Here is a 27,108-nt window from a genome sequence, read left to right on the forward strand (position 1 = left end):
ATTTCTTGTGTTGTTTCCTCGCCTCTGGTCCTTCGCAGAGGGAACGGATGGGTGATGCAGGAAGTAAAACAGGTTAGAGATAACATGGTTTACAGGAGTGCATGTCCATCCGTCTTAAAAAAGAAAGCCATGTAACGTGCTCAGTGCCGAGCCTGCCGACAATCTGCTGAATCTCTCGGCTCCTCTTCTGACTGGCACAGTGCACTAGAGGGGCACTGATAAACATCGTCTTCAGAGAAGTCTCATTATTACATTAATTAGTGTGGTTGCCCTAACAGGGCAACCAGACTATTGTTATCCTCCAGAGGCCCTAGCGGTTTATTTTCAACCGCATCTCCTCCCACAGTTTATTTTTCCCAATTTAGTGCCATATGTCAAAATGACCGGCTTCACCGGGAATCGTGTGCTTGTATTTTGCTAAGAGATTGGTTACATAGTTTAATTGATATTGATTTATTAGTGCATTAAACTTCCCCATCCACTTTCATGGGAAAATGAAAAAACTCCCATTCAAGTATTTATTTCTCAGAAACCGTAAGGGCTAGAGTTTCAAGACTTGGAGGGGTGGTTCATGATTTAGTCCAAAATTATTTTTAAAATAATTAAACCAGTCGGCCTCATGGTGGCGCTATAACAGCCCACTTTACGTTTTGGCCTATAACTCTTGAACCGTAGGTTGTAAAATAAAAATATTTTTCCCCTAGATTCCTTGGGTCATGACGCATTTGTGTCAGGATAGATTTTCCGCCATTTTGAATTTTGTTCAAAACACACTTTTAGCTCCTCCTCCCACAAATTGTGTCGAAATTTCCTATGTCAAAAATCGGTACACATGATCTCTGGGCCCATGCGATAAACATATCCAAACGGCATTTTGATAGTCCTTACCGTTCGTCCGTAAATGGCTTCCAAAGTTAGTGGGAGGGAACCGTTTTACCAAAAATGCCAGAAATCACAAAGTATTTTTTTCTCGGAAACCGTAAGTGCTAGAGTTAAAAGACTTTGAAGGGAGGTTCATAATTTAGTCCGAAATTATTGAAAAAATAATTACACTAATCGGCCACATGGTGGTGCTATAACAGCGCCCTTTACGTTTTGGCCTATAACTCTTGAACCGTAGGTCGTAAAATCAAAATTTCTCTTCCCCTAGATTCCTTGGGTCATTACGCAACTCCCCATATGGGCCACGCCCATTTGCGTCAGGATAGATTTTCCGCCATTTTGAATTTTCTTCAAAACACACTTTTAGCTCCTCCTCCCATATGTTTTGTCCAAATTTCACAAAAATCGGTACACATGATCTCTGGACCCATGCGATAATCTGGACCGAAACAGAATTTTGATAGTCCATACCGTTCGTCCGTAAATGGCTTCCAAAGTTAGCGGGAGGGGCCCGTTTTACAAAAAAGCCCACAAATCACGAACAAAACGTCCAGTCAATCCCAAATTTGAATCACATGTCAAGTGTGGTTTACTCAACAAATTCCCAAAAGAATTTCCACTTTGATCCATAGGGGGCGCCACAAATGCTCAAAATGTAACCGTTTGATGCAAAAACCTTATTTTGGGGGGATCAATCCTCTCAAAATGAAACACAAGTGATCTCAGGAGTTACGTGACAATGTAATTGGCACAGCCTCCGACGGTATTCCTCCCAGCGTATTCCTCGAGTCCCGGCGGCAGCGACCCGCGACTAGCGTCGGTGCAACCACACTCTGCAATTGCCCTGAATTGCGACGCGTCTAGTTTCTCTTGCTGTGCAGTTGAGGAAGCTGAAGTACAAGAATGTCACTACATATGATGCTGCTACCAGCTGTATCGTATTACGGATACTACAGATAATTTGACAATTGTTTGTCTTTTTAGATATTTTTATGGTTTTATCATTATTGTTATTATCTTTTCTGCTGCATTGTCTGAAGGAAGCCAAACAAAAATAAGCTTCACTAATATGTACCTGAACACAAGATGTAACAATAAACAACCTTGAATATATGACTCCTTGAAATTCAATGACACTCACTGCAACCCTGCCCCAAATTTAACAGAGCTGCAGTGCCACCTTCTGGTAAAAAGTGATATTGTGTTTATCCATTCAGACTTTTGGCCATGGTTCAATGATTTACCTCTCTCTTACAAACACAGATACATGTGATATCATGAGTACATCTGAATATGTAATATACATTTAGTGAATGGAAAACAGTGCATTATACATGGCTGCATTTACAAGACTTTACAAGCTGCTTCCAGAATAAATGTGATGCTGAAAGGAGACTCATAAATGCTTCATACTTGAAGCCCAAAGTAGCCTCTTGCATCACTGAGGGACAATAAATAATGTGTTGCATTATAGAGGAAATCATGAAAACAATCAAATAAAATTATGGACTCAAATGCTCTTTACGAGAAGACTACAAAAACAACAGCCTCTTGTGTGGCACATTTGCAATTGCCTAGCAACAAGGAAGCTTTTAGCCATACAACTGAAAGCAAAATGATCCATTTCTGTAATTAGGGGTTTTAAATTATTCTTTGCTATTGTCTGGACAAATTGTGGCTCACCATTTTAAACAATATACTGGACATCTTCCCAAAGTGTAAAAATGTCACTATTTGGGGGCGGGGGGCATAATGTATGTTACATATCAATAAATAACCTAATGAGAAATTTAAATATTACAGCCAGACTCTTAATTGGAAGAAGCTCCATCTATGCAGTTATTCAATTATCAGATGTACTTTGTGATTATTATTTAGAACCCAGTGCTTTCATAGAATCTTCAACTTCAAATCTGGCATTTTGGCCAGCTCTTCGGTTTAGGTTCAAGGTTAATTTAATTGCTTGCTAAATACTATTTACACAGTAGCAGCTCAGTATCTTTCGTCAACAGCAGCTAAAGCATATTTCTGAGATGGCACCGCAACTGCACTGAACTATTCTCTACAATACCTTATACCGTACTACAAATCAAAGAAAACAGACATTTTCTGGAGTAATTCTATTTCTTTATTTCATCTTCATGTCAAGATATCTTTTCATGTGAAGTTGACGTCTCGTTAACAAAAGATGTGTTTAAAGAGGATGAGAAAAAAAATGTGGCTCACAAAATAAAGGCATTCTCTTAGATAATATTCTTTACAATGACATCTTACAAAAGGACAACGAAAGTAACGGTCAACGCCTGATGGGAACAGCAGAGCATGGTAAATCAAAACTCATCGCTAGACGTCTGACCTTAACCCTAACTGTAACAATGAAAGAACAGACTGATCTGTATACGTATATACACACATTTAAACCTCCTGAGATTCTTAATGGGACAGAGTCACTGCAAGGCCTGCACCAGTACTGAATGTATGCCTGTATTTAATGCACATAAAGTGACATAAATTTGTGGTGTGATTCCATTGGGAGTAGAGAAAGTTTTTTTTTGTTTAGTTGTATTACCAAGTGTGGTGTTCTTGATGCAAATATTGCCACCAGTTCGTGAAGCCAGATATAAAAACATCCTGGGTATGTTAAACTTGCTTCGTAGTACAGGGCCTGGAGTGAAATCCGACCCGACGTGTACAACTGGTAGTGTGAACCATAGGAATGAGCATCAAACTGCAAGCAACAAAAAGGTCGTAACTGAATCTTTGAATTCACCAATAGATTTTTTCTTGTCTCTGTTCTTCCGTGAATCTGACAATCGGATATAACAAGACAAACACAAAACAGGGAGCGTAGGAGATCCTACCTATAGGTGCATTGTGAAAGCAGACACGGTGTTGGATTAGCGTATAATAGTATATAGCTCTTGTTCACAACGACATAACGGTTACAGGCGATGACACACAGACACTCTTCTTCGGCGATCCAAAAACTTTGGTGATGCGAAAACAGCTTCGATACCTGAAACACTTTCATTTGTAATATTGCTCTGACAAAAGTAAATCTTATGCTCTACGATATTCACTGACGGCACGACCGCTTTGACGACACGCATTCACACAAACCTGACGAGAACGTGGCGAGCGAGTTATTTAGACGGATACAATAGAACTGCAGAGAGGGCTGTTCAAAGCAGCCCTCTTTTGTGGATTCTTATGGTACAGAGAGTACATAATGCTTTATGGCTGGTACTATTACATTAGACACCTAACAGCCCCCTCCCTCTCTTAACTTTGTACACAAAAACAAACTGGAAAGTACAGAGGGAGTGCATCGTGGAAAGGAAAAACAAGCCCAAAGCTCTCAGTTATGAGAGCTTTGGGTTTGTTTTTCCTGGTTTACTTTGTTTTTCACAACTTTTCCCCCACTTTCCTCCTCGAAGTCTCCATGTGCCTTCTTTTCTCGACTGCCTTACCGAACTAGAATGAAAAAGAAAAAGTGTCTGAGATCAATAGTCACTTCTTTGTGAGTTTTTCTTTTCCTTTCCAGATTCAAGATTTGGGTTCCTTTTTTTTGGGGGGTTGGACAAAGACAAACATGTTTCCATCTGTTAGCGAGATCTGTTCATCCAATGGATGCATTCAAAAACCACTCCTGTTCCATTGCCAAAGCCAAAGTCCCAGTTGACATATCACTCAAGCAGCCGTCCATAATCTGTCCTTTTATTAACTGCCAAACCAAAAAGAGAGGGGGGGGAGGAGGGGAAAAAAAAAGAGGAACACAAATCGGAATCTGTTATCCTGATTCAGCCCACAAATGGTTTCCTTCTGCTGCTGATCTCAATTCAGTTTGAAGCGTTTCGCTCTTTAAGATCAGAGGTTAGAAACCGGGGGGGGGGGGGGGGTGGGTGGTGTGGGAGGGGGGGGGGGGGTTACCCTCTAATCCCAGTCTTTGCATGTGTCCTGGTCCCCTGACGTCCCTAGTGTCCGTTGGTCTCAGCTGTCGAGGCGGAGGGGGTGGAGGGAGTTGAGGAGCGAGAAGCTGCGGAAGCCTTCTCTCCGCCGGGGCTGGAGACGGAGGGCACGCCGTCGGAGACCTTGGCCTGGCCTGCCGGGCCCACGGGGGAGCCCCTGGCGGCGGCTGCTGCTGCTGCTGCCGCCGCCGCCGTGGCTGCGGCGGCCGCCCTGGCCGCGGTTATGGCCGACACGGGTTTGGGCTGAGACTGGAGCCCCGGGCTGCAGATGAGGTGGTGTCTCTCCCAGTCTTTGTGCTGGCAAAAGGAGCCGCAGTAGCGGGCGGCGTTGCAGCCGCTGCACGTCTCGCTGGCCTTGCGCCCGCAGTTCCAGCAGCACTGAAAAGACGAGGAAGGCGGGGAGATGTGTCAATGCAGTTTGCCAATGCAACGGGAGGTAATCAATGGACGATATTGAGTGTCTTAAAGGAGAATTTTGGACTAAAGTTTTCTTACCTTTTCTATGACGTTATGATATCTTAGGATGAATGGTACAGTAGAAAATGTTCATAACTCCACCCCTGAGCCGCCACAGCTTAAAAGGTCCGCGGATAGGCCTTAGGTTAGATCACATATTTTAATAGCTTTTTTTGAATTTTTTTTTGGTGAGATCTGACGTTCATAGTGACAGAACACTATGCAACCCAAAAAAAAAAAAAAAAAAAAAAACAGAAGTCTCGCTAGACGAGATTGAAATCTCGAGACAGTGTTCTGTCACTATGAACGTCAGATCTCACAAATAAAAAAATAAAAAAAAGCTATTAAAATATGTGATCTAACCTAAGGCCTATCCGCGCACCTTTTAAGCTGTGGCGGCTCAGGGGTGGAGTTATGAAATTTTTCTACTGTACCATTCATCCTAAGATATCATAACGTCATAGAAAAGGTAAGAAAACTTTAGTCCAAAATTCTCCTTTAACTAGCTTGGTGTCTGTCCACCACAGGAGTATGTCGTTGGGCAGAAACCTTGGAATTCCACATTTCAGCTTTTTTGTAAATTAATGTCCTACTTTGTCGTACGATAGTGTCACGCAAAAGTGACATTCGATTGAATTGCAGTTTTTGGCCATTTTGAATAAAAGCCTTAAAAGGGATAGTTCAGCCACAAAAAGACTTTTTTTTCAATCAATAATGGAGACTTGAATTCATGGATATATATATATTTTTTGTCGCATTCCTAAGCCAATAATTTGATGACCGGCAGCGGTTCCGGTAGGGGACACAAAGAGTTTCCCCTTTGTATCTTCTACCGGAACCGCTGCCTACCGGTCCGCTGGTCATCAAATTATTGGCTTAGGAATGCGACAAAAACAAAATAAATATCCATGAATTCAAGTCTCCATTTTGCCATTTACTTTTACATGAGTTGCATTCGTCATTTCCACAATACAAATAATCCTCACCTCGCTGGAATCCTCCTGTTCGTTGATGACCATGATGGCGTCCTCCTGGGCCTTTCTCTTAGCGTCTGCCAACGTCTTCTCCATCTTGGCCCTCTCGGAGGCGATCATCTCAAAGGCCTTCTGCTCCGCCTCCGCCACGGCCTTCTGCACCTCGTCCATGGCCTGGCGCTTCACCTCGTTCACCGCTTCTTCTGTATAGGGTCAGAGAGGGGGAACTTAGGTTATGAAAGAACTGGAGAGACGGGGGAGACCCCCCGTTTACTGAACAACCACTCTAATAGCAATGATTACTATCGCGATATAGAGCTTTTAAACTTTTTAACAAAAAAACGTCCTTGTTTTAACCCATTAAGACCTGGAACACATCTGTGTCATTTTAAGATTTCTTTGGCTATTGAAAAATAGCAGATATACAAGCTCATAGCGCGGCACCGAGTGCCGCGCTATGAGCTTGTAGATCTGCTATTTTTTTTTAAATCGTGAAAAAATAATATCACTTACAGCACCTTAACCCATTCAATCCGGGGACACATCTGTGTCATTTTAGATTTCTTTGGCTATTCAAAACGCTATGAGCTTGTAGATGTGCTATTTTTTTTTTATCATGAAAATTTGTGCAGATCTTTACAAAATGTCTTCTAAGTCCTAACAGTTTTTTGAAAAAACATATGTTGTTATATCAGTGTTTCTCAAACTTTTTCATGTCAAGGACCACCCAAAATTATATGTTTTTGGCCACCCGATCCCCATCAAAATGTGTTGTTCCAGGGACCCCCCAAAAGCAAAGATTTGAGTTAAAAATGTTGTTTAAAAGATTTGCACAAATGTTCAAGATCTACAAGCTCGTAACGCGGCACTCGGTGCCGTGCTACGAGCTTGTAGATCTGCAATTTTTTAATAGCCAAAGTATAAAATAATAGTTATAGCTCAAATCTAAAATGACACAGATGAGTTGCCGGATTGAATGGGTTAAATGTAAAAAAAAAAAAAAAAAGTAAGTTATTGTTATTGTGTACTAACCAGCTTTCCTCCAGATCTCGTCTGGCACATATGCCGAGCCTGGCCGTGGAGCAAAATCTCGGGGGACCTGTGGATCTGTGGGAAAAACAGAGGGAGGAGGGAGGGGCCATTAGCACCTGCTACAGCTCAGCTCCTACAGATCCTGATTCAACAACATGACTGCCGAGTACTGACTGTGAGGTCAGACAAATGTTGTTGTAAATGTTTTAAAAGAGACAAAGTAAGACCAAGATATACAGACAAGATGTCAGGCAGACTAATGTCTGCGCTTTTCAACGTGTTTATCTATGCAAACAAAGCTATAATATGTCTAGACCTCCCCACTTAACCACTCAAGCCCTATGAACTTCGTTGTGCGAGTAAAAACAGCAGATTTACAAGCTCACCGCGTCTGCTGCTGCGCATTATGAGCTTGTAGATCTGCTATTTTCGCTACTTCTGAAACCACTTTCAACCTTGAAAGACGCCAACTCTGAGCTTTAGCAAAACTTCAGATGGGATTTGAGGAGCAGCCCCAGTCAACCCCATTCCCCGTTCCCTTCCTCTCTATCCCCCCCTTCACTGCATCCTATATACACCACGACCGGCCACCACCCTCCTCTTCAGCCCAGGAATATCCAGGCTGGCTCTGTAAGCCCATCTAAGCAGGCAGGCATGCCTCCCATCTGAGGGACCAGATGGCGCTCTGGCCAAATGGCCAGCTTTGGGTCTCAGAGCCTGCAGGACGGCAGGACGGCCCTTCTGTGGCCGATCTGGCCGAGGACGCTCCTGGCACCTGTCTGTGGCTCTGGCCCAGCGGGGAAACAGCGAGGCTGGCACTCTGAGAGAACACAGCAGACTGAGGGACCGGCTAACCGCTGAGAAGCTCGCTAAAGCCCTGACATGTGACTGAGCTATGATGGAGGTGTAATCCTCGTACTGACCACTAGAGGGCGCCAGGCGTAAAAGAAACGGATGCAAGGCAACTCTGTTTTTTTTTAACTCAGGTGAAATTATTACTGAACACTACTACTTTTGTGAGGTATAAATGGTTATCTGTGGAATTGACAGCACTTATGCTGTTGTAAGTTGCGTTTTACGATAATCTGTGATGAAGAAAGTTCCAAGATGTCTGTTTTCCTGCTGCGGTATTCTCTCCAATGACACTTATTCCTTAACGATCCGTCTTCTAAAGGTCTGGCCTGCTCCCCATGATCATGAAACATTATTTTACTCCAAGGGTAAAAAAAAAATGGCAGGCATCTATCAAAAGACTGAACTGGGACACACATAATATGTTTTTTTGCAGACAGCAACACAATGGCAGTAAGACTAATGTGCTCACCAGAGTCTTGGGAGTGAGGACTGTGTGTTGTCTTGGAGAACGGAGCCGAGGCGGAGCCTCCTTTGCGCGGGTCCTCCTGCTCGCTGGAACGCCGCCGCCAGTAGTTGAGCTCCTCGCGGTCCGACTCCTGGCAGCGCCTGAGCACGCTCACTGACCTCCGGGTCTTCTCCACCATGTCCACGATGCAGTTCAACACCTGGAAAGGGCAGAGAGGGCAGAGGGTGAGGAGAAGAACAGATGAGGGAAAAAGATCAGACGAGTTGAACGCATTCTCTCAATTACACATTGAAATTCAATCAGCTAAGTTACATTCATTCCAAACACAGTCCAGTGGGAATCTCACAGGATCAGAAGGAGGAAAATTTAATCCCACTGTATTCCCAACAATTTAGATTTTTTTTTAAATTTATATTTCTTTTATCATGAGATAACATTTCCAATTTCCAATACTTTTACTTCTACTCCACTACATCTCGGATCCAAATATTGTACTTTTACTCCACAACATTTATTTGAAAACCTTTAGTTACTAGTTACTTTGTAGATTTTGATTAATTTTGTAATTATTATTACAAAACCTACATAAACCACTTTATTACAAAACCTACATAAACCACTTCAGCTCTGTACATTTCGGCCATTTGAAAATAGCCGATCTACAAGCCCACAATGCGTCGCGATGCGACGCATTGTGAGCTTGTAGATCTGCTATTTTCAAAAGGTCATACATTTGAAAACTTGAAATGGGGGACATTCTGCATAATATAATGAGTACTTTTACTTTTGGTACTTTAAGTAAAAAAAGTTTTATCATGCAGTAAGAATGAACTTGTTTATGGACCAATCTTAGCGGTCAGGTTTTCACAAAGCTCTCAATATCTTTCAGAAAAGTAGTGCATTATATGCCTCCAATATTATTAACAGAACCATTATCAGCAAACTGATCCGTGTGCCTGACTAATGTGAACCAGATGCAGAACACCCCCAAAGACCCTTAAAACAAGGTACAACAGTCCACTTTCTTCTGGGGGTCGAGTGAAAAGTACCAGCCAGCCATTAGTGGCGGTTGAGCTTGTCTACGGAGGGACTTACATGGTCCAGATGCCGCCATTCATCTGCCCACTCTCTGTCAGTCAGTCTGTGGTCCACAGGCTCCTCGCGGTAGCCCCCGTTAGTGCCTGCATGAAAACACGTGAGAGAGACCGCAGACCAGTGTTATTAACATCTCTAGTTAATGGAAGACAATTCATAAGCGATACGGCACGAGAGTGGCGTGCATGAAGCAGTGTGTGTGTGTGTGTGTGTGTGTGTGTGTGTGTGTGCACGCCAAGCTCGTTTCAACTTGTGCCGCGGTTATGAATTTAATGCACAGCGTCGAACCTGGGTGACCTGAAACGTTGAGATGATTTAATTATCTACCATAAGACGTGCCTGTGATTTAGCACAGTTTTGCTTACAAACTAAACAGTGAAATCCTCAGTGATAATTTATCCATTTTGTAACTCAAGAGACTGTACAAATGTAACCCGTGGGTTAAATCAACACTGAGGATTTTAACCGTATAAAATGTTGTAGTTCTTAAGACCAAATTAATCTTTTAGTTCAGAACCTGGATAAGGATTTGGGTCCACCTCTCCTCACATACCTAAAGATGGATAAGTCAACCTCGTCTCCTTAGATCTCCAGATAAAGAAAGACAAAGTGCAAAGACAGACGGGGAGTGTGTGTGGGGGGGCGGGGGGGGGGGGGGGGGGGGCGATAAAAACAGGAGACAAAGATGGAGAGAGCAAAACGAGCAGGAGGACACTGAACTGGGGGGGGGGGGGGGGTTGCCGTGATGCTAAACAGACTCCCAGCTCTGCCATGCAGCACCAAGGGCCTCAACACATCTGGAAGTCAGCTGTCAACCACACACACACACACACACCCCTTCTGTTGGGAAGAGAGCCCCCACCCCTGAGCTCGAAGCATTCCAGCAGGGAGACACTCAGGCTGAGTGGAGTGGCTGGCTCCACTTCTAAACACAACCAGCAGGCCTGATGCTCACTGACGACCACTGCACACACACACACACACACACACACACACACACAGTTCTGAATCTTCACATTCAACTGGTGTACAGTACATAGGACTTGTACATGCTGTGTTAAGTGTTACACACCCACCACATATAACCATACATACATACATACATACATACAGGACTATCTTGACACGTGGGCATGTGCGCACGCACACACACACACACACACACACACACACACACACACACACACACACACACACACACACACACACACACACACACACACACACACACACACACACACACACACACACACACACACACACACACACACACACACTACAAAAGAGACAATAAAACCACAATCTGTTAAAAGTAAGCAACATACAGCCAATGAAAGACCACATGCACACTCAGCCTACTACACACACACACACACACACACACACACACACACACACACACACAAAAGCCTTCTCCTCGACCTCTCCCCTACTCCTGGTTCTCATCAGTGTTATTTAGTTCAAAGCCATGTGTGTGTGGAATGATTAGTGTTTATGTGTATGTACGTGTGCGTGTGTGTGTGTGTGTGTGTGTGTGTGTGTGTGTGTGTGTGTGTGTGTGTGTGTGTGTGTGTGTGTGTGTGTGTGTGTGTGTGTGTGTAGAGTGGCGGCAGGCGGGCGGGAGGCTGTCAGACAAGGGACTAAGGCCTCATAAACACAGCACCACTACCGTGAACATGTCAAGGTGTGTGTGTGTGTGTGTGTGCGCTAAGCTACTGCTGTTTCCACTGTGCACTGACAAGCCCCAGATGGGGCACAGATATACACCAGAGCAGACCCTCCCTGCCTGGACAGTATGTCTCTGTTTATACACACACACACACACACACACACACACACACACACACACACACACACGGGCTCTATAGATCCACAGGGCTGTCACTCACATGAGCCTGGCGGCACCAACACACACAGACCACCCATTAGCCAGGAGATATCGATCACAGAGTGAGACCTGCGAGCGGTTGTGCTGAATGCTGTCTGTGTGCGTGTCCATGCCTGTGTCATGTTTGTGTACATGCAACATGCGTCCTCGAGCACTTAAACCCTATGTACTTAGTAAAAAACAGACTTGTTTGGCTCTGTACTTGGTTTGCTGCTTCTTTCTACACCAAATCTCTTCGCCAGAAATAACCGATCTACAAGCTCACAACGCATAATACAGGGTCGCGTGGTGAACCAGACTAATTGATTTAGTCAATTATAAAAAAAATCTATTAGAATGTGTCCGTGTCGATTCTTTATTATTCAATTAACCTGCACATTTTAAGTCGGTTATTCTTTCTAAATGTCGGGTTCAATATATTTTTGGTTAATTGCCCAGCCCAGAGTCCTGGGACCCAAGAAGGACATAAATCGTAGTGATTGTAGCTTGGAAACCCATTTCTTTCGTTGTTGTCATTATAAACGAAAAACACATGTTGTGTCCCAAGAAAGCGGAGATACTTTTCTGACCGCTTTCTGACAGAGCAAAAAAAAAACATCAGTGGCACGTCGTCATCGTCACAACAGCCATGTCTTACCGGGGAGTCTGGGCCGGTCTTTGAGCTCGCGGAGCTCCAGCATGCGCTGGCTGTGCTCGCGGTGCAGGATGTGCGGAGCGGCGATGTCGTCCAGGGCGTAGTGCTGCAGGGGCGGGGGCGTCGGGTGCAGCTGGGCGCTGATGGGCAGCGGGTGGGCGGGGCTGTGTCGGGGGGCGGGGCTTATGGTGCAGATGCGCTTGGCGGAGGGCTCCAGGGCGGCCGGCGGACGCTCGTGGAAGCCGTTCTCTTTGCACCTGCAAAAAGTAAAGAATTTTAGGATTTACGGATTTCTCGTAACCCTTGCATGTTTTCATTATACTTTTTGCGTGACACTCTTGTACAGTGAAATAGGGCATTGGTTCTCAAAGTGGGGTCCGGGGACCCCCAGGGGTCCTTGGGGGGTACCAGGAGGTCCCCAGCAAAATGTGTTAATATAGCGTCACAATCATTTTAACCACTTTATACTAAACTAATCATTTTATACTTTGGCTATTCAAAAAGTGCAACGCTATGAGCTTGTAGATCTATTTTTGAAAAATCCCTGGCACAAAATATTTTTGAGATACATATCATTTTGACATGAAAAAGTTTGAGAACCACTGAAATAGGCCATTAATTTATGAAAACAAAAGTTAGGAGATACAAGGATTCTGCCCGAGAGCGATGATAATTATATTTCTGTATGGGGGACTTTAACATACAGTACAGTTACTCAACTGTGTATTTGTGACTGATTGTGTGTATAAGTATGAAGTCTTGAATGTAAATATTGAATATTTCTGAGCGTTCGACAATTACGAACAATGTAAGTAGTCTTGAACGTAAATACGGAATATTTTCATTCACTATGAACTTTGTAACTGATGTAACTAAATTAAACCGACATGTATAAAGGATAGGCATAAATAAGCTTTGAGCTTCAGGATATATGCCTTTGCGATCGACCAGAAAGAAATGTTGCATTACAGTGTGTAATGTTTCGTGATGCCGTTGATGTGGATCGAAATAAACGAAACTAAACTAAACAAACTCTTTGTCTGATATTGCTGCATGGTGTCATTTCTCTAACCTGTTGGGGCTGTGTCTTTTGCCGGCAGCATCCATGCCGGGCTCCATCAGCAGCTCCGAGGAGTCAGGAGGCGAGGCCAGGGTGGTGCTGAGCAGGAGGTGCTCATGTTGGGACAGGTACTGGGCCGGGGTCTGTTTGGCCGCGCGCGCACAGTGCAGCAGCTCTCGCTGGAGCAAGGGCAGGTTAGCCTGGGAAAAGGAAAAAAAGACAAATTCACAGTTTAATGTGAGGCTCACGTGTGGTGTGGTGTGCTGCGCTCGACGGGACTACATTTCTCGCAATGTAGTACCATTGGTTTTCGAAGTGGTGTCCGGAGACCCCCAGGGGTCCTTGGGGCAAAATGATTGATAGTTCGGAACCAAATGGACTGCAGCTCCCATGTAGTTCCTGGGTGCTTTATATACCATCCCTATCAAGCAGACAGACTCAAATCTATTTTTATCTACCACTCACAAAGTGTTTCAATATGAGCATCCTCCTGCCTCCATCAGAATTCATGTTGCAGTCCTGATTATGTCCAGTCTGTCCTCTCATCTCTATTTGAATCACAGACCTTTAGACACAAGTGTCATTGGCTGGTCATTGTGACCCTACAGGATCATATTTGTCATCATGTTGCATTCATCTTAATATAGCATTTCAAGCGAGACCCGTGATGAAGCAATTTCTCTAACTAGTCTGACCACTAGTATTTACTCAAATACATACACAGTGTACAATATGAATCATGCAATATCACTGCATAGTCTAGAAATTCTCTAACAATGGCCTAATGTCTATCAAACTGGGGCTCCTTGAAATTAAAAAGGTTGAGAATCACTGCTCACTATTAGAGCCACGCCACCTCTTATGGGGATCTGGCTGGCTAATATGTATACATTTTGGGGTCCTTGACATCATGGCAAAGTTTGAAACCCATTGATGTAGTCACTAGTCATGTAAGAAATGACAAAACGGGAAGATTTCTCTCAATCTTTCTTTGTCTATCCAGCGGGCACTAGCAGACCGCTGTTTCGGCAAATCAAATATGGTTAAAAGCTGGACAAGGAAATGCAACCAACGACTCCAGGAAAAGCGAGAGCGAAAAACATGGGCAAGACAACATGCCATTAAGTAAGGGACCAGATCTTTCCAAGATAGAAGAACAAGACATTCAGCAGGCAGGCCACCACCCCGTCACTACAACACTGTTAACAGAGGGACACAGAGAGAGAGAGAGAAAGAGAGAGAGACAGAGAGAGGTACATAGTGCAGAGACACAGAGCAGATCTCCCTTTCTGTCGAAGGCGCCTGGGCTTGGAGGCAGTGTGGCGGGCCGGGGTGGGGCGAAGGGCTCCTTGAGGTCTGGGTGTTAACCCATTAAAACCGGGAACGCATCTACAAATGTTTTCTAAATCCAGTTTTCTGAAAAACGTATGTTGCTATTATCAGTGGTTCTCAAACTTTTTCATGTCAAGGACCACAGAAAATTATATGTATTTGGCCGCCGACCCCCATCTCAAAATATTTAGCTCCAGGGACCCCCCAGAAGCAAAGATTTGAGTTAAAAATGTTTGCTTGAAAAAATATACAATATAGATTTGCACAAATGTTCAATGTTTTAAAAAAATAGCAGATCTGCAAGCTCATAGCGCGGCACTCGGTGCCGCGCTATGAGCTTGTATATCTGCTATTTTTGAATAGCCAAAGGCATAACATTATAGCTAAAATGATGCGTTCCCCAGATTGAGTGGGTTAAGGCTGAGTCTGGGTCTGGGTGTGGGACTTGCTGTAGGACTGCTGCCACCCTGGTTGTTGTGGCTTTCCCCACTGGGTTTGTATATGGCTGTCACAGTGTCAGACGCAACAACTATGATCTTGTGTTTGTGACTCGCTGCACGCCAACTCCCCGGCAAGATGCATTCGTAACTTGTTTGTTTCCGAAAACAAGCAATGCGAAGATCGCACGGAAGCAGAACACAATGCGTGAATGAAATATGATATCAAATTATAACCCCCCCCCCCCCCCCCCCCCCCCCGACTCGCTCTTTTTATGTTTCTTCATGCCTGTTCCTTCCCTCTATCTCGCTCCATCTCTCTCTCTCTCTCTCTCTCTCTCTCTGCTTCTCTGCGTTTTCCTTAATGAAGACCAGAACCCTGTGTGTTTGTAATTATCCCACTTCCTCACTCACTCCCTCTTTTCCCCCTGACTTAAGCAACCAACTAAACATCCGCGTGCTACCCGTTAACCGTTAACTTCTGATCCGCATTACCTACACAATACCTTCAAATCCTCTTCTAGCAAAAAAGTGCAATTTGAGATAAACAGCTATTAGTAGAGGAATGGTGATTTTCTTTTTCTCTTTTCTTCCATACAATGCTGGGTTCTGGGGGCCTTTAGTCATGACAAATGTGGGTCCCTGCACAAAAGCAGCACTGTCCCAACACATTCTTTGCCTTTTAACACATTGCTCCCAAAAAGGTTTTAAAACGTTTTGTTTTTTTTCAAATACAACACTTGCCTGCCAAAAACGTTTTGGGGTTTTCTCACACAGAACCAGGAGATAACGTGATCCAAAGATTTACTGCTCCATTCACTTCCTGGTTAAAGTATTTGGGAAATATTCTGTATCTCGGCTCCTGTGTTTTACTATGTATTTTTGGCGAAACATGCAATTTTCAACGGCGTATAACAAGCGAATAGGAGGTCGCGATGACATTTTTTTTCCCACAGAAACCCTCCGTGATTAGCAACCATCAGGGGATCGATCATACTGGAGATAAATATTCTGTGACTACTTAAAAAGGTTAGAAAAATCTAAAAAAGAAACTGGCAGCAGCTACAGAAAGCGGATGCATAGTACCTGGCAGTGAACAATGCATATGAAAATAGATTTTATACCCGATGCTCTATTTTTATTTATTCCTGACTTTTAACCATGCGCATGAAACTGATTCTGTAAACCTGCTGCCATTTTGTACGCATTCCGTCCCCTCTATTCTATTCTCTCTTCAGTATTTTAACTCTTCCTTTGACTGCAACGCAGAGAGCTCGCACAGAGATGAATGTCACCCACTCTGTTAATTTGAAACTGATGTGACAATAAAAGTGTGATTGATTTGTTTGAATAACTGACTGATTCATTCTGCAGACTCCGTTTAGTCATTTAATTTATTAGTACTCAAAGTGGGATCCAGCTAAACGAGTAACAAGTTTAAACACTTGAGCCCCATTTTATTTTTTCGGCTATTCGAAATTAGCCGATCTACAAGCTCACAAGCTTATAGATCTGCCATTTTCAAAACATTCTCTTGTTCCCTGGCACAGAATCTTTTCAAATGGGGGGTCCGCAGCCAAAAAAGTATCAATCGTTTTTCATTGTACCCACCACAGCTAGGCTATCTTTTTTTTTCGCTAGGCCTCCCCTCCTCTACGTGTCCTCGTGGGTGTATATATACCCACCCAGGCTCACCCCAACCCCTTCTGCTCCCTTCTGCCCATGTCTCATGCCCCCTCTGCCTGCCTGGCTGCCTGGCCTGGGGGCCCCACCGCTATAGCAGACACATGTGTTGTGTGTCAGTTGAGCGGACGGAGGGCTTTCTGGGGGTTCAACGGGGCGGATGCGAGATTGGCGGCGCCTTGGCAGCTGAATGCTCCCTTAAAAAAAAGAAGACACAGCGGCTCCATATGGCACAGTGGAGCCCATAAAAGAGGGAAGGCAACGCTTTACAGGCATGTTTCACACTTCCGAGTTCTCCGTCTCTCTCCCTCTTTCTCTTCCCCTTCCTCGTTCCTCTTCCTCAGCAGTCTATCCCCCCCCATCTGTGTCTCTTTCCCAGTGGTAGACAAAGTACTCAAGCCCAGTACTTGAGTAAAAGTATAGACACTCCCCGGTCACGGCTTAAATTCATAATGTACGTGTTCCCCTTCCTAGAAATGTACTGGAGGCAAAACCTAAGTACAATATTTGTCTTTGAATGGAGTGAAAGTCAAGTATCCCCGAAATATAAATCAAATAAAAAGTATAAAAACAAGTATCTGTAACAGTACAGACACTCCAAAAATGTACTTGCTTTCAGTACTCAAGTAAATATACTTCTTAACTGTCCACCACTGCCCCAATACCTCCCCATCTGTGCCCCCCCCCCCCCCCACCCCCGACTCCTAAGAGAGATTACTCTCAAGCAGCCAGGATTAAGCTGTGGGGCCCCCTGCATCATAAATTAGTGAAAGGAGGGGAACCAAGGACTCTTCTACCAACACCCTCAGACAGACAGACGGAGGGGCTCCAGAGGTGAACCAAAGGTAAGGGTGGAAAAAGAACAGATTTGTACAGCCTTAAGGAACAGCAGAGCACTGACTGAAGCTTAATTTATGGGCTCCTTTCCTGAGGGGAGCTCTTAAAAAGTATACTCTTGTAGGCTCCCCTGGCTACAAAGGGGCTCAGGAGGCCGTTAAACTTACACCCGCCTGTTGCTCGTTAAATCAACACACCTTTTGGAATACGCCACCGATCGCTCCCCCGATGCCAGTCCGTCGAAGGTTTGAAAACCGAAACGGGTATTTTATTTATATAGAAAACGCTCGCACAGCGCGGCGCTCTGGGACAGATTGGCGTTAAATTACGATTCTGTCACTCCTCATCGACCCGATGCCGTTATCCCTTCACAGGCCGTAATGAAATCATACCAGACGACGAGTATTTAAAATCACATTGACATAGAGTGGCAGCTTCTTTGACAACAAGCACCCACTGTTTTACCAGTCATTATTCTGTGTTCCATCATGTGTAGAGGCTGATAACGTCCCATGGCAGCTAGAAGATGTGAGAACTGTCATCACACCTTTTAATATTCTGACAGGACACAGGCTAACCACTGCATGTGCTTTATAACTTCACCACTTAAACCCTTCAGTATACACTTCAGTTGACTGGGGACACCCAGGGGTTCTATACTTGGTCCCCTCCTTTTTTCCCTCTACACAAAATGTCGGCAAATGTTCACCTATTATGACACAAGAACAGGGAGCTAGGGTTCCAAATGGTTGAACAGACAAGGAGCAGATATTTACCAAGGAGACAGGAAAGAGGGGTTTTTACCTTAAGGAAGGGAATGACAAAGGGCCGTAGAGGAAAGTTAGTCGCCTCCTGAAGCCGTGAGTGGAACTCCTCAATGGTGACTGTTGAATTCTGCACAGAACAGAGAGGAAACATGTAAGAATCTCATCCAACCTTTTTTTAATATAAGAATTTCTATTGAGTTTAGCCCTTGTAGATCTGCATTTTTTTTTTTTATCTTCATTTGTTTTGCAAATCTTTGAATATATATTTGGTAAAGTGAACTTTTTTAACTCAAATCTTTGCTTCTTGGGGGGTCCCTGGAACATAACATTTTGAGATGGGGGTCCACGGCCAAATACATATCATTTTGGGGGTCCTTGACATGAAAAAGTTTGAGAACCACTGATTATAGCAACATAAGTCTTTAAAAAAAAACTGTTAGGATTTAGAAGACATTTGTAGAATCCCCCAGAAGCAAAGATTTGAGTACAAATGTTCGCTTAAAAAATATGTATATATATATATATATATTCAAAGATTTGTACAAATTTTCATGGTTTTAAAAAAAAATAGCATATCTACACGGTCATACTAGGAGCTTGTAGATCTGCTATTTTCTAATAGCCAAAGTATAAGATAATGGTTAAACCAGCGGTCGACAAGGCTTACCACGAGGGCCAGGACGAGGTTGCGGACGCTCTCTCCGATCTCGGGGGAGATGTCGTTGCCGAACTGCTGCAGCGTGGTCAGGAAGCGCTTCAGCTTGCTCAGCTGCCGCGCCCCGCAGGTGGCCGGCAGCTGCTGATTGGCCAGCGACGAGGAGGAGGACGAGGACGGCCCGTTGCTGTAGCGCTGCGGCGGCGAGGGCACCGCGTTCAACGTGGGCGGGGAATGATGGTGGTGCCCGTTGGTCACTGGGGGGGAGAGGAAGATCACAATGAAGATGAGACACACAATAAACATCTGAAGAAAACTTGTCTTTAGTGACGTATGTCAACACTGGGGCTATCGATTATTTTCTTAGCGATTATTCTTTTTTTAGATATATATATATATATATTCTTTATTTAAAGTTGTACAATGCAAAATCACAACTAACGATTTTTAGCAACCTCTGCTGGTCACTACCGTCACTGCATACAATTTCCCTAGTCCTCGATTACCCAGAATTCCATTCGTTTTCACCGGAAGCCGGAAGCGTTTCAAAAAGCGATCTTTTAATTGTTTTATACTATCTACGGATCGTTTCTCTTAGCCAGTGGAGCATTAGTTACCATGAGCTGTGCTTTCTTTTTCTGTTCTTTTTCGATCTTCCAATCCTACATTATCTTAAAATCAGCGTGAGGTTCCTTTTTGTTAATAGCGCGGTAGTTCCTGGCCAAACAGGAAACCGTTGCGGTAGTTCCTGAGGACGTCGGCCACGACGTCATGACGTTGGCCAGGAACGTCATTTTCCCGGGAAAGTCCCCCCCGTACACGTTCAATAGAAAATATATAAATAAAAGGCTTCCGGGGGTGAAATTCACGGAGTGGGTGTTGTGAAACTTTTGCCACTCGCAAAAGATATACAATTTAACTTTAGTTTTGTTGAAAACGTTACCTAGTATTACTTTAAGGACATCCATTATCCTGTTACAACATGAGTTTCGATATATTTCATATTATAACAAAATGAGTAAAATTAAATAATATATATATTGGGAGAGATTAAAAGTGTGTAGCCTACATAAAAAGGTCAAATACAATATAATATAACACCATAAAAGCATGAGCATGACAGTCATGTTAGTCACTGAATCCTTGTCTCTACAAAATCTTAGAGATTATTCTATCGATTATTTGTGATTAAATGAAAAAATGTAAATGAATCGGTTGACCACGTAAGCATCGTTTTATACTCTCACATTTCGGCGCTCGTGTGCGAGACCCTGGTTCAAACCTCGTGTAGGACTTGCATTTTACGGATTGAAGATTTAAGAGCGTATAAGCTCAACGTTGTTTGCTGTTTGCATGACCCAGATCTCTCTTTTTCTCTTTCTGCTCAGAGGGCTAAATGGCACTAATGGAAGTAACTGCAGACAGATGACAAAAGGCAGGGGAAGAGATGTGCCCAGATGTGGTCAATGAGAAGACCCAGAAACAGGCCTCATACTTACATGCTGTGGTAGAGAAGGATGCTGGACGCGGGCCACTGGGGTTGACAGAGGGCAGGGGAGGCATGATGGAGGTGGTGGCACTGCCGCTGCTACTGCTGCTGCTGCTGCTGCTGCTTGGGGCTGGTCTGGAATGAATCTTCACATCCACAGGAGAACCGGGCATGGCAGGACTCTTCTTCTCTCTACTGTCTGTGTGGACGAAAGGGAGACGAGAGGTTCAGTGTCAAGAGAGCTAGTGTTTTCGTTGGGAATACTGGGCGAGCGTGAGCAAGAGGTTATAAATTGAGAAGCCACTTGTGCAAATCTTTGAATATATATATATATATATATATATATATATATATATATATATATATATAAATGTTTAAGCGAACATTTGTAACTCAAATATTTGCTTCTGGATGTCCCTGGAACAAAATATTTGACAAATGTTCGCTTTAAAAAATATATATTCAAAGATTTGCACACATTTCACGATCAAAAATAGCAGATCTACAATCATGCGCTTGTATGTGCTATTTTTTAACAGCCAAATAAATCTAAAATGACAGAGATGCACACCCTTTTGGCTAATGAGATCCTGTTGTATGTTTTTTGATTTTGATTTTGATTTTTTACAGATACACAGTAAAAAAAAAAATGGTATCATTTCATTAATTTCATGTATAATAGTCCACTATATTCAGTTTATTGATTTTGTCCAAAATTGCAGAATCCAGTGCAAGGAGATCTGAATAGGCAAGTCTCTAAGTTTGTACTTTGAATAACAATGCTGCGTGGGGCAGTAGCCACTCAGTGACCGACGGAAAAACGTTGGAAGAATGTTCTTGAAAACTTTGTCAGAAAAAGTGGGGAGGGGTTTTTAACTCTTTCTGAGTCCCGTCACACACACACACACACACACACACACACACACACACACACACACACACACACACACACACACACAAAGATGGGCAGATGGTTCTCCGTGAGAAGAGAGAGGGCCGGTGAGTTAAAGAAAAGACCCCGCTAACTTTGCTCATCGGCTCAATGGCTTCACTCGATGCAGAAACTTAAGGTCTACAGCCATTGTTGCCGAAGAAAACAAGCACGCCCACCCCCCCCCCCCCCCCTGCAACCCCTCCCCCCCTCCCTTCACATCCACCCTGCAGCCAAAAAGAACCAGATGTCTTGGATTCAGGTCCTCACCCCCCCCCCCCCACCCCACCCCACCACACCCCACCACCCAATTGAGATCCATAACAGAAGAAGTGCTGAAGAAGACCATTGTGTGGAAGAATGCCCCACCTCATTGAGCCACTATGGAGAAGGAGGAGGGGGCGTACAATAAAGAAAGCGAGAGAGAGAGAGAGAGAGAGGGAGAGGGAGAGAGAGAGGGTCGGCACTATTTCACGCTTTACTAACAAGATCGTCAAAGCTTTTGAATGTTAAACGCATACTTCTCAATATGTCATCACCCATGAATGAGACCACCAGATAAGGGATACGGAGAGGAGTGGTGGTGTGGGGGGGGGGGGTAGTCGGAGAAGCTGGTGTGGGATCAGAGACCGTCTTTGTGTTTTGGGGGTGGGGTGGGTTGGGGGGGGGGGGTGGTGGGTGCCAATGAAGGCTGGATCCTGTCTCCATTTAGGAGTGGATCAGACACTTCTAACTGCTTTAAGAAGGGCGATTAATAGACGAGCGAGGTCTGTGCGGGGTCACGGGTCAGGGGAGAGCGGCTTTTTAAAACGTGGTTTCATGGTTTTAGGACTTTGGCTTCAATGACACCCACTATATCCTTTTACACTGCTATGAACTCCGAGTGGCCTGTGTGAGGGCCGGAGGGGCCCGGAGTTAGTTCACAAACGCTTGGGTTGGGAGCCTTTAAGCCTTTGAGCATTGTTGACGAGTGAAATGCTGGGAGAATATTTTATTTATGTACAAATAATATAAAGCAGAACAAGCTTTAAAAAAAATGTATTAACTCCCAAGGTGACTTCCTAGTTAACTACTTTACTTGACTTCAAAACAGCCGATCTACAAGCTCACAATGTGTCGAATTAAATAAAAGTTACTAAAAGAATGTCAACAAGGCTGGAAAAACGACATACGCAGGCGTACAACACGTGTCTAAATATAGACTTGTTGTAATACACCTGTGACCGCACGCGTCTACACATAAATCTAAAGGCACATTCCAAAGAAGACGCGGAAAGTCGGGGAGGAAATCGGCGCTCTCGCTTTGCTGCAACGACCAACGCACGATGCCAAGAAGGCTCTGTTTGGCAACCCTGCACCTTCCTCTCACCTCTTCTCCTCTTCCTTGTGTCACCGCCACACTCACCCCATCAGCAACCTGTCTCCCTCAGTCTGTGTGCCTTTGCAACTCATCTGTCCTGCCTGCAGTCTCATTATACAGCTATGACTCCTCTACCTCCTGTTCTGCAGCCTCTCTCTCTCCTTCATTCTCTCCTTCCCTCTCTCAGCCCTGTGGCCAGCCTGCCATCGCTCCACCTGTTCCCCAACACAGGGGGGCAGGAAGGAGGGATCTATGCAGACATTTGGACTGTCACACGCGCCGGTGCCAGCTCGCCACACGGGGCGCGAGCCTGCAGCACACGCACATCATGCAGGTTCCAAAACACGGCACACTCCCTCCTTATGGCCAGGAAATTAGGATGACGTCTCAATAACAGAATCAACGGGGCATATGGCCTCAGAATCAACATGTTTACTTTACAATGTAAACAACTTGTATTTATATATACGCACACACAAAGAGGCCTATGATCTATGACATGTAGTTTCTATTATAATCATAATAGTTGTTCACAATATTAGGTAGTGCATCGATCGGAAATCTCTAGTTCTGCAAAATGACCATCATCTTGAAAAAGTATTTAAAACTACAACAACAAAAACGTTACATTCATACATCTGTGCAGCCATGTCTGGCTGATGTGTCCAAATTAAAACCACAGGCTGTAACAAATATGCACATGACGGCGAAAACACACGGCACATATGTCTCGTTTTTACATGGCATTGAGAAATTAGGCCACAGCTGTGTTCACACATTCTTAAGATGGGGCACAGGCAGCTGTAGCCACTGACAGAACTAAATGAACGAGGTAGGAGAGAGGAGACATCAGGTGTGTGAGCAAGCACCTGAGACTAACGTGTGTGTGTGTGTGTGTGTGTGTGTGTGTGTGTGTGTGTGTGTGTGTGTGTGTGTGTGTGTGTGTGTGTGTGTGTGTGTGTGTGTGTGTGTGTGTGTGTGTGTGTGTGTGTGTGTGTGTGTGTGTGTGTGTGTGTGTGTGTGTGTGTGTGTGCGTGCGTGCGTGCGTGCGTGCGTGTGTTACAATACTTGTGAGTACCAAATGCTCTCTGTGAGATTGTAGATCAGCTATTTGGATATTTTCAGCCATTTTCAAAGCTGGCCAAAAAAAATTATGTCCTCACAAGTATAATAACACAAACGTGTGTGTGTGTGTGTGTGCGTGTGCGCGCACGTACAGGACTGACAGGAGGCAGCTGTCACATCAGCATGAGAGCAAACACGCACAGTCGCACACACATGCACACGCACACACAGAGTTAACCCAGGTGAACGCTGGTCCAGAGGAGGTTGAAAGGTGTTTGTCTGGTCTGAATGCCACCTGTCGCCCATCTCTCTCTCTAATGGAACAAAGGGCAGGTGCACGCAAAGCCACCCTCGCCACACATCAACAGGATTAGATGAAAACATTTGTGGACATAATAGAGATGAGCATGAGGCCGCCTTAACCCCGACATGCGGAAAACACGTCAAATGCATAATACAAAACAAGTTCCAGATCATAATTGTTTTGTCTGTAAATGCTGCAGTGTAGTTCTCTTCCGCATTAACCTCAAATGCCTCCCACAGTCACGAAAAACACGTACCGTTTGAGTCACTGCAGTTCGGCTCTTTGTCAGCCGTTCCGTTAAGAAATAATGGTTCAATCTAGGATATATGTCCGTCTGTAGGTCGTTCGTGAGCTGCTTTCATTTAATGTCTGCTCTCGAAGACGAGTCGGGTAGCTAGGAGGGAGAGGCGACCGATATGCATCTGTTGATATAGCCGTGGTTGCTACCCAGGTGCTCCTTGTTTGCTCAGCTTCAGGTGACGCTCGTCTGCATTAAAACATCCAGTCAGAGGCCTAATTGTCTCTGCTTCTGCAGGTGGGGGGATGAACCTAACAAGCTCCCAGGGATGCTTTCAACATGGTAAATTGAGGACTTGTGTGCAGTTGATTGAAACTATCAAGCATTCGGTGCTAAAGTGACAAAAACCAGTGAACAAAAAGGCAAAACAAACAGGAATGATGAAACCTTAGAATGGAGGCTGTCAAAGGGACAGTGATGTAACGGCTAGAACAGTATAGCTTGCAGCTGGTTACTGGTTGATTATACATATGTTTGGTGTGGTTTAATTAATTATGGTTATGTTTAGGTATTGATTTGGTGAGGGTTCATTGATTAGTTAAGGCACTGTCAGTGTCCGGGAGCCCGAGATGACAGTAAAGTGACAATGTAAGGACTGGTCAAATGAAAAAACTGGTCAAACATTGGTCAAATTGTCAAATAATAAAAGACAGGCGTTGCGAGGCGTTCACAATATTTATCTGTGGAACCATGTCAAACTAAATGTAATGCCTCAACTCAAATATGATTATTTTGGGGGGTCCTCAGTTTAAATATGATTATTTTGGGTGGTCGCAGTCTGAAAAGGCTGAGAACCACTGTTCTACATCAGTGTCTAATTTGTCTAATGTTACGGTTTATCAAGGCCATTGTATATCTCTTAGCTACGTTTTGGCTGTCTGTGAGAAGTTGTTGTCAGCTGTGAGTCATGAGCACAGCAAGACATGGAATTGCGTGAATGAGGGTCAGTGTGTGCGCGTGTGTGTTTGTAAGCCTATATCAGAACAGTGCGTAAGGCCTATCAGTGCTCCAGACAGTGATGTGTGTGTGAACGCTGGTATCTCTCCCAGCCTGTCTTTATGGATGAGGTGAGTGGAGAGGACATGCAGGCCGGACTGTCTTACATCACCGACGGCTCAAAGACAAATTCCCGCTATGCAGGCTGGGATTGACAAGAACTAGGTGGGCCACACACAACAAATATGGCCACAAACCAGCGGTGGACAAAGTACTCAACCCCAGTAATTGAGTCAAAGTACAGATGCTCCTCCTGGTCAAATATTATTCAACTACAAGTGAAAGTTTCTGTCAAATTTGTACTTGAGTTAAAGTACAGGATGAGTAACGGAGTGCATTGCATCGAGACAAATGGTGCGCTCGTACACAAGTAAAGTACAGATAGCCTACTAAAATAAATACTAAAAAAAAGTACTGTGCCCAAGTAAATGTGCTTTGTTACCGTCCACCACCGCCACAAACACACACTCTAAAGCCTGTGTTCTACTTGCACGCGGTCACGGGGGTGTCGCGCACCGAAGACAGCCGATCTACAAGCTCACAACGCGTCGCAGCACAACGGCCCTAAGGGTACAGAAAGGGTTAAGTGGCCTCTCGGTGCCCGTGCCACTGATGGCTCCTTCACCCACAACCCCCCACAACCCCCCACCCCAACCCCACCCCTCCCTCCCCCTGCACCATATGGATCTAATCGGCCAAGAGCCGGCCAGCTGGGACCTCCAACAGTCACCTGTGAGGGAGGAGGAGGAGAGACACAGAAAAAGAGGAGAGACAGAGAAAAAAGAAACGGAGAGAGAGAGAGAGAGAGCAAGAGGGGGCAGAAGGAAGTTGCAGAAGCCTCTTGCACTAACTCATGGACACACACACACACACACACACACACACACACACACACACACACACACACACACACACACACACACACACACACACACACAATATATACTGCCTTCCTTCCAAGGCCCCGACAAGGGTGGGGGGGGATTGTGGGGGCTGGGCTGGGGGAGTCGAGAGGCACAAGGCAGCTGAATGCAAGCGGGGGTGAGAGCGAGTGGACTTAAAGGCAGAGGAGACAAAGGCCGCACCTGGTCCCATGCCGGCCGCACGCACGGCCACAATACACTGAAACATCTGTTACACTCTATCCACTACCCCCCCACCCCCTAACCCCATTCTCTCTCTCTCTCTCTGTATCTCTCTCTCTCTCTCTCTCTCTCTCTCTCTCTCTCTCTCTCCACACGTGCATTTGCAACGGCAGACAGACCTGCGCGCACGCAGCCACACACGCATTTGCATACGCGCAGTAAAAGCCACACACGCACTAATAAGTGCATGTCAAACAGTTAACATTAAGAGTCCTCGCTCTGAGCTCGTGCCTCACGCACAGCTATGAAGGTTCAACACCTCCTCAATGCAGCCTGGTAAATATAGGCTCAAGGACCTACTCAGTGTTATTATGATGAGGCCCTGTGTGTGTGTGTGTGTGTGTGTGTGTGTGTGTGTGTGTGTGTGTGTGTGTGTGTGTGTGTGTGTGTGTGTGTGTGTGTGTGTGTGTGTGTGTGTGTGTGTGTCAGATTTCTGATAAACAGGAGGCACACGCTCATCCAATCCATTCAAGTCACTTGAATGATCTTTATTTATAGT

At 44.7% G+C, this 27,108-nt stretch overlaps 2 protein-coding genes across 3 annotated transcripts in view; both read right to left on the minus strand.

The window, feature by feature from the left end:
* LOC308081897 (TOX high mobility group box family member 2-like) overlaps positions 1-27,108 on the minus strand; it is a gene marked incomplete at its 3' end in the record, with an annotated part of 399,667 nt that overhangs the window by 36,052 nt on the left and 336,507 nt on the right. The gene's annotated exons all lie outside the window — the stretch shown is intronic.
* The window catches only part of cbfa2t2 (CBFA2/RUNX1 partner transcriptional co-repressor 2), a 55,394-nt gene continuing 32,742 nt past the window's right edge, over positions 4,457-27,108 (minus strand). For both annotated transcript variants that reach the window (XM_080423126.1, XM_080423127.1), the window contains exons 2-11: positions 20,521-20,709; positions 19,034-19,278; positions 18,404-18,493; positions 13,323-13,510; positions 12,254-12,507; positions 9,729-9,814; positions 8,637-8,832; positions 7,313-7,387; positions 6,293-6,483; positions 4,457-5,228 (exon numbers count right to left, since the gene is read on the minus strand). In XM_080423126.1, the coding sequence (XP_080279252.1) occupies positions 4,857-5,228; positions 6,293-6,483; positions 7,313-7,387; positions 8,637-8,832; positions 9,729-9,814; positions 12,254-12,507; positions 13,323-13,510; positions 18,404-18,493; positions 19,034-19,278; positions 20,521-20,709 (1,886 nt within the window). In that variant the 3' untranslated portion in view covers positions 4,457-4,856. The remainder of the gene's footprint in view (positions 5,229-6,292; positions 6,484-7,312; positions 7,388-8,636; positions 8,833-9,728; positions 9,815-12,253; positions 12,508-13,322; positions 13,511-18,403; positions 18,494-19,033; positions 19,279-20,520; positions 20,710-27,108) is intronic.

Source organism: Gymnoscopelus braueri, assembly GCF_963280865.1.
Source record: "Gymnoscopelus braueri genome assembly, chromosome: 3".
Lineage (NCBI taxonomy): Eukaryota > Metazoa > Chordata > Actinopteri > Myctophiformes > Myctophidae > Gymnoscopelus > Gymnoscopelus braueri.